The 11,166-nt window shown below is 40.3% G+C and overlaps 2 protein-coding genes across 4 annotated transcripts; both read right to left on the bottom strand.

The window, feature by feature from the left end:
* Positions 1 to 1,040: 1,040 nt before the first annotated feature.
* Positions 1,041 to 3,866, bottom strand: abhd14a (abhydrolase domain containing 14A). The gene is made up of 5 exons (XM_088309120.1): positions 3,503 to 3,866; positions 2,657 to 2,937; positions 2,473 to 2,588; positions 1,933 to 2,168; positions 1,041 to 1,732 (listed from the first exon to the last, which is right to left on the bottom strand). Exons 2-5 carry the CDS (start codon positions 2,917 to 2,919, stop codon positions 1,550 to 1,552), a joined length of 798 nt encoding a protein of 265 aa, XP_088165246.1. The 5' UTR covers positions 2,920 to 2,937; positions 3,503 to 3,866; the 3' UTR covers positions 1,041 to 1,549.
* A 178-nt stretch (positions 3,867 to 4,044) lies between these two features.
* On the bottom strand, positions 4,045 to 10,474 carry hyal2b (hyaluronidase 2b). 3 transcript variants are annotated; one of them, XM_088309917.1, is made up of 4 exons: positions 10,241 to 10,474; positions 9,522 to 9,548; positions 7,815 to 8,767; positions 4,045 to 6,176 (listed from the first exon to the last, which is right to left on the bottom strand). In XM_088309917.1, the coding sequence occupies exons 3-4, from the start codon at positions 8,736 to 8,738 to the stop codon at positions 5,700 to 5,702; spliced, it is 1,401 nt and encodes a 466-aa protein (XP_088166043.1). In that variant the 5' UTR covers positions 8,739 to 8,767; positions 9,522 to 9,548; positions 10,241 to 10,474; the 3' UTR covers positions 4,045 to 5,699. The 3 variants fall into 3 exon arrangements, with proteins under 3 accessions (XP_088166043.1, XP_088166042.1, XP_088166041.1); XM_088309916.1 differs by lacking the exon at positions 9,522 to 9,548 and having other exon boundaries at positions 10,241 to 10,473; XM_088309915.1 differs by lacking the exon at positions 10,241 to 10,474 and having other exon boundaries at positions 9,522 to 10,029.
* Between the last annotated feature and the right edge of the window lie 692 nt (positions 10,475 to 11,166).

Below are 11,166 nucleotides of genomic sequence, written 5' to 3'. Positions count from 1 at the left end.
TGCTATTGAATGGCCACAAATGAGCATTTTGTGCTCTCGTCGCTTTTATATTATGTCCACACACAAAAACCTTCCATCTGCCCTCTTTTCAACTGTGAGCACTTTTCCAAACAAAGGTTTCTGCATGCCCCTGCAGTACAGTAGTTAAGATTTTTACTTTGAAATCGTCAATCAAATTGGCGCAGACGTTTTTACCGTAATATCTGATAGTAATGCACCACAATAATCTAGCTTTGACGTGAACGTTTCCAAAGAGTTACTTGAACTTTTTGTATCCACTAATTGTATTGCCACACATATCTCATGTTACCCTTTGCATATTTGAAAGCTCTCAATTTTATTTTCTCCACTCTTGGAGAAGAGACATCAAATCTGTCTTTTGCAAACTCAGTATAATTACACTCTATTTCACAGATGATGAATACAATCCAATATACAGTGTGACATTCAAAGCACTGCTGATACAAATGAGGTCTAATAGTATTGCATAATTGTAATTGGTATTGCATAATGACCCATACATAGTTCATTAAGACTTAGCTGCTCAAATTGGGGGTGTTTGTAATATTTGTTCCCTTATTCAGAAACACGAGGGCATACCATTAATAACCCGTATCGTGGCTTATGTTGCTATTCTTTTGATGGTTACAGAGTTTGCTGAACATGTCTCTGCTGACACCGGCATAATGACAACCATTGTAATTAGAAAGTGCTGTTTGAGTGGAAAATTTCCTGTCAATTATTCATCCAGTCTTTTACAACCACACCAGCTTGAGGCCCTCCGAAGTAACGGACGCAATCGACTTTACCCACATAAATGTCAATGTTGCTTCTAGTGAAAGATTGAGGGGGGGGGGAACACCTTTGGAGGAAGTCATTTCTTGCAGACGAAGCACCAGGACCCGTGACTTTGCATGAGTAGCATAAAAGATGTAACTTTGTTGTAATGCCTTAGGCCATACTCTATGTAACAAGCCTCCAAGTTCATTTATTCAGGGATAAATTAAAAAGCAGACTGTCCACACCCGCTGCACATAATATATATTAGATGATACTTTATTATTATATACATATAGATGTTTTTAAACATGAACTTCCTCACATTTTCCATTGCAAAGAGCATCTGTTTTGTTTTTGCATCTTTTGCGCTAACTGGAATGGCAGAAATGGATAGTGACCACTAGCTTTTCTCAGAGCACATGCATCTGCTGCTGCTACATTTGCACAATTTACAGCAATCAACTCCCATGTCACCTACAAAATTGGATAACACTGATGAAAAGTCAATCTTCTTTGTTTTCTGCATGCAAAGAGAAATGTCACACGGCTGTACAAGTTGGCTCTTATTGCACAGTGTTTCATGATAAAAATGAATTATATGTACTCAGAAATGTCATTTTGCTTTACTTCAGTTTTCTCTATGGCATCTGTCTCATGACAATAAATACATTTTTGCTTCCCTATTTTGCCAAAAACAAGCTCACTAAACTCAATCCAGGCAAACTCAAATCCCTCTTTTTTTTCATGTCCAACTTTGCTGCAGCACATCTCACTTCAGTTTTCCGAGAAAGTCGATCAGCCCTTGGTGAAAGGCTGCGGGTTTGTCCATGTAGCACGCGTGGCGAGCGCCGTCCAGCTTGAGCACAGCATAATGAGGAAGCTGGGCCAGGTTCTTGTGGGACTGGGCGCCCAGATTAGTGTCGAGGACTCCAAACACAATGAGGGTGGGTGTCTGAAGAGTACATTACAGAGTCAAAATACAACTGCAGCTGGTCAGCTTGACATAAAGCTTCATAGCAAACCTTAAAATACAAAATAATTTATAAAAGTTTATTCCTGCCTGACAATATCAATTGAACGTGTATATCATCTTAGTTACACTAGAATTTCAAATTGGATCCCCCTAAATTGTTTTGTGACATCTTTCCTCACCTGGATATTCTGATACTGTTGTGGCGTGTAACTGCGTGTACCAACGGGCGCTATGGGAACGAAGCCTCGCAGCTGTGCGCTGTTCTTCATTAGGAATGGGATGGAGTAATGTCCGCTCATGGAAGGACTCACAAGCACCGCAGCCCTCACGCCCAATGACTCCATGAACCTGGAGAGGAGGTCCACTCGACTTTGATCCGTCTTCAGGGTCTCAGAGTCGGGCGACTTACCATAACCTTGGGGGGGGATATTAAGAGACAGAAATGATTGCTCAGGTGTAATGTAATAGTCATGATCACACACATTGCAAAGGCTGCCGCAATGCCACTTTATTGTAATTAGCTTTTTCCATCCAAATTGAAAAATGCTAAATTATCCTTCTCTAAAATTGCTCAGGTTTTACTGGAATATAATAGTCATGATCACACATATTGGAAAGGCTGCTACAATGCTACTTTGTCGTAATTAGTTTTGTGGCATCCAAAGTGAAATCAGCAAAATTATACTTCTCTAAACAGAATTATTGTATTTGTACTGTACCTGGCAGGTCCAGGGCCAAGGCCTGATATCCATTAGTCGCAAGTATGGCCATGGTACCAAGTTCCTCCCATGTTTTTGATGTGAAGGCCTGGCCATGCAGAAGCACCACTTGTAACCTGCAATGAGATATACGTAGTAGGATTGCATCTCCCCTCTGAGAATCCGCCTCTTATTGTGAGGTCACCTGGGCAGTATCTGTCGTCCAGTTCCATCAATGGGTAAAGCTTCTCGGAAAAAGAGCGGCGGGTCCCCAGGCAGGTGTCCTGTACGAACTGACACATTGACGTTGGAAAGCGGAGGCGCGGATGTAGCTAAGAGCCCCAGCCTTTGTACATTGAGGGATGGCTCCATTCTGCCATGACGCATGGAGGGCAGCAACAGATACAGCAGTAAGGTGGCCAACAACACCATGCCCAGGACCACCATACGATTACGCAGGAAATTCATTGACGTCTGATGAACAACCTGTAAAATGTGGTGAGAATTGCATATGTATGCAACTTCATGCCAAATGTACTAAATTTGTCTTAGCTCTAAAACAAATACATGAATTTTTAAGGAAATAGATGTTATTCATGAATGTTAAATATTTTAAATGATTTCTGACCACAGTGAACCCTTGCAATTGGACAATTGTGCACTGCAGATTATGGTTAACACACTGGACATCTAGGTATCATTCATCTGGACAATCTAATGAGATTCAATACAAGTGCTGTATCAAATTTGATCGTTTTTAAAAAACAAGAATGATGTTTGTGTAGCTACTTTAAATAACTGGGATTGTGGTTTGCAGTACTGCACAACCGCATTTGAACGCGCTGGTTAAAAGTCAAAATAATAAGGCAAATCCCTAATATGATGCGGTCCATCATTAGACCACTGCCAACTGCAACCATAATAACCATTTTGTTAATACCTCAACTCACCCCAACCTCAGGTGAAAGAACGCTAACAATGTAGCTAAGTACTGCTATGCGTCTCAATGGGAGGCTTTAGATTAATTAATATAATCTTGAGTAAAACATACCGAAACAAGCGAAGACACTGCAGGACACTCACTGACGAAAAGGCAATGTTGTCTTCATTATCGTTATGTCGCCTGAATCAAACTGCTCGGGTTAATGTAAGATGTTTCTAAGAGGCTTGACGTTGGTTATCTTAGTATTTTCAATGAAAGAGCCCGAAAAGAAAATGAGTGGGGCTAGCCGAGACTCGACGTGTACTTCGCAACTTCACAAACTAGGTCGCGCGCAGTACTTTTTGTGCTTTTACAAAATAAAAAATGTATTGCACCCGTCATTTAGGAATAATGCTAAACGTAAAATCTCCCTATTATGCGTCATGATAAAAAGCTGGCCTTTAAAGGCGTGTTGCTTGACGGACTATATTAAGTGCGGCACACAACAAACGTCAAAGCGGTGAACGTCATTTCCTGTAAATACCGCCAAAACCTGTTTAAAATGTTTACGTGTTTCCAAATCAAATGTAGTTTTGTTTTAAAAAAAAAAAAACCCGACACGAATTAAATATACATAGACATAAGATAAAGAAATACTGTACAAATTCAAATTTACATTCAAATGCGTTTTAATGTATCAAAAAATAAATTGATCAAATGAGAACATTAAATAGTCACATACTGAATAAAAAAAACATGTAATCAAACATGTTTTCAGGTTTCGTTTCGTTTCTTCTAACTATAACATTGAAATATTTTATCAAAACTAATTTAGCAAACACTTCCCAATAACAGCGGAAGTACCAAATGAAAAATACCATAAATGATGCAGTTTGTCATCCCTGTACAAACTTTAAGCAGCAGCCTCTTGGTCAACAGAAAACTTGTTAAAGTGCAGTATTCCATAAAGTTTGCAGCATTGTAAACATTCTGTTGCACAATAGCATTTGTGAGATTCCTTTTACTCCCAACACAGGTGGGTAAACACGCTGCCCATTGCCATGAAGAATAAATACAGAAATCAATTGTATTATATAAAATGCCCAGCTACAAATGACTAAACACATATACTCTTTGTTGTATGATGACGTCCCTTCAGTAGTCGCTGTTGTCTCACACAACATGCAAGCATGTAAATTTAAATTATGCCCAAATGATACCCATACTGTAATTTATTCAAATTTTACTTAAAAAAAAACAGGGTTGTCATTTTTTTCAAAACAGGACTAGAGGATGTGTTATCCTCACAAATCCAAATGGAAGGATATATTCATCATTAAAAGGCTTCATAATGTTGACGTTTCCTTTCCTCTTCCAAATACTTAATGTTCCAATGAAAATTGAAAGGCATTCCGACTGGTACAAGACACTGTAAAACAATACAATGCTGAGATGAACACTGCATTAAAATAAAACAATTCAGGCCCAGCCACATTGTTTGGAATCATTAATAAAAAGCCCATACTGTATGCAGCCATGTCATGACCAGGCAATCGTTATTTTTTTCTTCAAACAAAAAGGTACAATTAAAAACTGATTTTTTTCCTCAACCTATTGGCTGCAGCAGTAAAATAAGATTGAAAGTTAGAAGAGGACAGAGGGGGTTGTGGAGGGTATCAAGTTTCCATACAGGACCAAATGAAAATGCAGATGTATAATGTGAAATGTGGAAAGTATTTATAATACTGAGGAAAACTGCAACATAATCTGTACAATTTGATTCACCCACCACCTTATGACACGAGGAAATGTTTGGATTTTGGTGATTAAGCAACAGGTTATAATGTGATTGTGCAAAAATAAAAAATAAAAAAACATTTTTCATACAATTCTATCACTCATGTTTACAGTATTAAGAAAGGGGGGGGGAATCAGTCTCACAAACACACGGTGGAATAGACATATTCACTGGAGGTCAAGGACAGCATGGAGAAAGCGGCCTGAGAGAAACGCATGGACTTTGAACAAAGTTACGAGCAGTTGTAAAACAAAAGGCTGCAGAATGTGGTCCAGCATTTGGAGAGCTTCTTGCGAAGCTTGACTCACACTCACATTATTCTGTTCGAATGATATTGGGGAGAGTGAATGAAAAATAAGACCCCATTTAGATAAATCTGGCTGTAGTGTATAAAGTGAACTACTGGTGATTCAGCAGTATTATTATTGATCAGGAACTCGAAGTAATTTCATGTCAAACAGCTCAACTACTGTTTTTTTCTTTTGTTGTTTGGCATGAGCACTGAATATTTTAAGTTGCTTCATTTCCTCACTGTAACAGAGTGAGGAGTCCAAGTGGGAGTAAAAAGCAAAGCGACCATGTTCCGAGAACAGAGGCGGCTTTATTCTGCCCGTCGGCTCTCAGAGCACAGGCCTCCCCCTGGTAGCCAGTGTAGCACTGGCACTGGAAGTGTTGACGGAAAAGAGCCAGCTCGGTCTCGCCAGGCTTGCCGCTCACCTTCAGGCGGCCGTCCTGCCGACTGATGCTGTGAGTGGACGGGCTGAGGTGCAAGTACACGTCTTCGTCTGGCTGACTGCGCAGACAGCGGCCGTGTAGGTTGCAGCGTGTCCGACTACACAGCTCCGCCGCTGTGGACACGTTGAGCAGGTAGCGGCCCAGCGCTCCGTTGAGATAGTCTTTAAGGGCCGAGCAGCTGCTTTCGCTCGAGTAGGACGAGTCGCCCCAGAAGATGACGCCCGCCGCTCCCAGCGCAACGCTCTCACCGATGGTGGACACCAGATCTGTCTGTAAAACGCAGCAACACACAGGTCACGCATTGGCTATTTAACAGCAAGACTACTATGAACCTTGTCTAGTTAAACATTAGTGCAAACAGAGGAACCTCAAAATTAAAACACACTCAAGGTTCTTTAGTATGGAAAACCAACTTAAATGTCATCTATAGGGATTGTCCTCATTTGGGTCGCAGGTGCACTGGAGCCTAGCCCAGCTGACTTTGGGTTCCACCCTGGAATGGTCGGCAGACAATCACAAGGCATACTGCATATACACGACATGTGCTAGAGAAGTATTAAGGCTGGTGTCTCAAAAGATTATCTTTCAATTCCAAACTTAAAATGTTCCCCTTTTAAAAGTAATTGAACATGCAACGATTCCCAATCAGGGAACATTTTGAATGTTTTTGAACAAACATCCCAAAGATAAGTCATTTTTAAAAAATACTAACCTTGAAAATGTTTCATAATATGCACAACCAAATTTCAAAACATGGGTTAGAAATAGTCATCTTTTGAATTTGCAGTATTTGGATTTCATATTCACAGCAATCTTGCATTCGAATATAAAACATATTTGGTAGATAAAAAGATTATAAACCAAATGTGATGTCTTGCAGTCAGTCATTCCTGTTGAGTTAAGAGATGCTTCATTCATGGACATTTTATAAAAAGTAAAAAAAAAAAAAAAAAAAGTGTTGCTACTGTGATGTGACGCAAAATGTCCTCAAAGCCTCCACAAGCACGCTTTCTCTGACTTTTTGTGACGTCACCACAAAAGGGTTAACCATAGAACACTAAATGGATCGTTTTGTTTTCTTACAAGTTAAAAGGGACACTTCACAGATGTTAACATTGGCACTTATATGATAGGTTTGCATGCAAAAATGACATCAGTACAAAAATGCTTTTTGTGATGGGATTTACACCAAGTTGGCTCGGCCCCTTTTGGAGCTCGGCTTATTTCTTTTTTCCAATTTCAGCTGTCGACGTCACAGCAGGGAGGCAAGCGAGGTAATACTGCTGGAATTGTCAGTTTTGTTGTCTAACACGGCGACTGATCGCCACCAAAATGCAAATTACTACTCTTGTCCACTTCAACCTGTGAAAGTACAAAAGCATTGTGCTCAATCCTTTGGATTTATTGACATCAAACGTGAGCTAATGTGATCACCTCCACAAAATTAAAAATACCATGCCGATCAATTCTCCACAATGTGCAAACAAACCCCCACTGGTTAGATTTCGGATACGCTAAAATAGTGTCAACTCTCAGGAGGCAGACGCAGCTGACAGCAGCCAGAAGGCGGGCATGAATCTTAAATAGTAGAAATAATAGAATACAAAATTTTGTTTGTGGAGCCTCAAACCAATACAGTCTCGCAGTTCTTCCATTGCAGCAAGCCGTGTTGTTCGTTGTGTGGCAGTTCTAAGTTACTGTATATACACTTTTTATAACATTTATTTTGGTGGTGAGATTTTTGTAACATAAAATACTGGTTTTAAAAAATAGGTAAAGACTGATTAAATAATAAGATATTACTTAAAACATTGATTGTACAGTTAACTAAGACTTTATGACAGTGCACACCTGACCAACAGCACTAGTTTAGTACTCGTGACAGTGATGGAACAGACTGCAACTGACCTCAGTGAGGAGCGCCATCTGACTGATGTAAGTTGGTCGGGTGTAGACGAAAACCGGGCGTGCCAAGCCGTCCCCAACAGACGCCAGGCGCATGGCCTCCTTCACCCTGTTGCGCACGAAGAGGCGCCCATAATGTGTGGAGCGCAGCACGGATCCCATGTATATGGAGGGGAAAAGCGCCGTGCACTCCATCCACAGCCAGTTGAGCTGGTCATTACGGACCACCTCCAGCTGGGGGCAGCGACCCGTGTAGTTCTTCAGGCTGTTCCTGTAGTCGTGGTTGTAGCAATCTGGAAACAAGTAGAAGCCCCACACTTGATTGGGCCTCAAATTCTTTGCAAGTTTCAGCGTCTCCAGCATGAATTTACGAGCGGACAGCTCAAACTCCTGCTGGGCCACTTTTGCAGCTTGCTCCTGGCTCCATGTTGGGTTCTTTTTGAGCACCAATTCCCGGGATTTACTTCGATAGATATCTTTAGAGTCCCAGTTCCTGATCCACAGTGGGCGCCACTCTTCCCAGTCAATAACAGCCAAACCTTTGGCCCCTGGCTCCCGTATGTATTTCTGAACACCTTCTGGCATCTTTTCGTAGTGTTCGACCAGGCTGGCAAGCTGGGGCAGCCCCCCGTTAACTGCAGTGCCATCATGCTCGTAATAAGGGTAAAGGCCGAGGCGCTCCTTGTAGAATATGGTCAGGTTTTGTCGGACAAAGCCCTCGTTGGGCGAGGCCACAATGTCAAACTGGTTCAAGGGTAAAGTGACACCATGTCTCGGTGTACAATCCTGCGTGGGGGCATTCCAAACCAGGAGAACTGGTGTCTGGGAATATAAAGGCCATCTTGTTTGTTTTGCATGTGTCGCACACACACCCATCCATGCTGTCGTCACGGTCAGGATCAAGCAATGAAGCCAGATAGCCTCCATGGCCAATGTTCACCTTTTCTCCTGTGACTCTGTCAAAAAGAACATCAATCATGCAACAATACTCTTTTTGTCTAGAACTAATTAGGGGGTACACTGGACCCCGGCAATATTGTAGGTGACCATTTCATCTACTTTATTTTTTTTTTTAAATGAGGAAAACCTCACCTCTCTGCACATTTCTTTAAAATGTGTTTCTATTACTTGCAAAAAACTATTGTATGGAAGAGTCGGAAATTCTTTGAAATTCTTTAAGTGTTTTGTAATGATAGCGTGTGTTATATTTATGATTTAAACTATTAATAAAGGAAGTTTTAATAACACGTCAGGAATTAGTTATTCGCTGATTTTCGCTAATCGTGGTCAGGCTCAGTGAAAGTTATTTTTTGAACATATCTTTAATAAAGGCTGTTTTGACAAAGGGTATTTTAATTAATTATGAAGCTGTTCGGTCAATTCCATTTAATGTAAAGACAAAAATATTTTTTCGAATTTAAAAGAATATGTCGCAATTTTGCGGAAGTACCAAATGTTCAGTATGTTAATCATTAACAGTCCACAAACGCTTCATTTGTATTTTGGAGACCAACTGTGGTTTAACATTTTGACCGTGGACGTTTAAATTACATACTTTAAGATCCATGTGTTTACTACGTATGCATCATTTTGGCAACTTCGTTAGTTTTTAATGAAGTGACCACCGTTTTGTTTCAAATTTGCTGAGTTAGCTCAACGTGGAGCGTCCTCCTTTTTCCCGTCAGATCTGTTCAAGTTCCTTCTACTCACCGGTTGATAAATCACATTTCCACGGACCTGCCATGAGAAATACAACCGTCATATTTCGTCACTGTATGCTGGTCATTAAAAGAGAAATCACACTTCGGACCGGGAGACAGAGACCGCAGCAGGAGATATGACGGGAACTGCACTGTTCATTAACAGACGAAATATTCGATAGCGAAACTGTAGGGGCGACCAAGTAGATAACAATTTACAAAGCGAACCGTTCATTTCTATTTTGGGTGATACAACTTTCTGGTTTGTTAAGAATGAATTAATTTTCTGCGAAAGAATATTCTTCTACTCGGATAAATGAATAATTTGTTAATACACGATACCACGATGATAAACGTCCACCCCTAAAGATAAAGCAAATCGTTGGATCCTCTATCGCGGCTGTCCACTGACTCCGCGCAAACAACTTCCGGTGTCGGAAGTTAACTAGTAGCTGTAGAATGGTTCCTACTATGCGCCTGCTTTACTAGCGAATTATATTTATTTTGTTTGAACATGATAAAATTTCTGTTCATAAGTTAAACCGTTTGTATACAATTTCTATACACCACACATAATATTAACAAATACATTAAGGTCATAACACCTCTGTGAAGGAAAACCCTCGAAATGGATACCTTTTGTCTTCTATTTTGCGGCGCAAACGGACTGATTTTGCATAAATTAAAAATCTAAATGTGATTTTACGATAATTATTGATCATATCTTACCTCCCAGTCTCAAAAATCGGGATAGTTGCAATACAGCTGCTGTGTAGATGAGGAGAAGTGTGGTCGTCTTCACTGACTCAGACTGACTTGTAATCTCCCTTTGGCTCCTGTTTAAATAGCCAGGAGACTCCGGACTCCTCCTCTGATTGAACTTGAATCTTCTGATATGACGATAGATTTGAAAATATCTCACCAGTTGGGAGTGAGTTGCACTGGAATTACGGCCATTTCAAAAGGCATTATTACGCTAAAGAATTTAAAATCCCATCATTTAAAACTAAACGTCGAGATATACCCATGAATAATGTCTGTGACGACCGGACACTTTGAGTACAACAGCCAGTATTAAATATATGCATATCCTTAGAAGTGCAAGTCAGGGGCGACTTGCTAATTGAATTATGACAATAAAGGCAATTCAGTAATTGTTCTGCTGCAACTTCCGCCTGTCCAGACATGCCCACAAGATAAAGTCACAGATAATTTAATCGTGTTGGAAAAGGCAATAAAATGGGATTGGATTTCAGTACACCTATTCATCTCTTCATCTCTTAAAGATAATATCGAGGAGCTTTGCAGAAGGCATGTTCCCATGGAAAAAAAACAATGACCTTCACAGATTTCTTCCTCTCCTCCGCCACGCACTCAACCCTGCCCTCAAGAAAATTGCTTGACCTTGCAATTTCCGTGCAGGTTGATCAGGCTTTAATCATCAGTGGTCAAGAATGTAAGATTTAGGTACAGTTCAATCTGAAGTCGTTTAGGTTGGATTATTGTCAAAACAAACACATTTGTGAAGCAGAAGTAAATTAATGTTGTGCAATGGAAATTGAATGATTTAACATTAAATTCAGATATTCTTCTCAATATGCTGAGTTGGAATCTAAAATGTTTGACCGGATATCCTGAATACAAAACAATGTTTA

Source organism: Idiotropiscis lumnitzeri, chromosome 11 (genome assembly GCF_059441095.1).
Source record: "Idiotropiscis lumnitzeri isolate Australia: NSW breed Sydney's pygmy pipehorse chromosome 11, RoL_Ilum_1.0, whole genome shotgun sequence".
Taxonomy (NCBI): Eukaryota; Metazoa; Chordata; class Actinopteri; order Syngnathiformes; family Syngnathidae; genus Idiotropiscis; species Idiotropiscis lumnitzeri.
The sequence above is the reverse complement of the archived record's forward strand: the minus strand, read 5'-3'. Positions and strand labels throughout refer to the sequence as shown.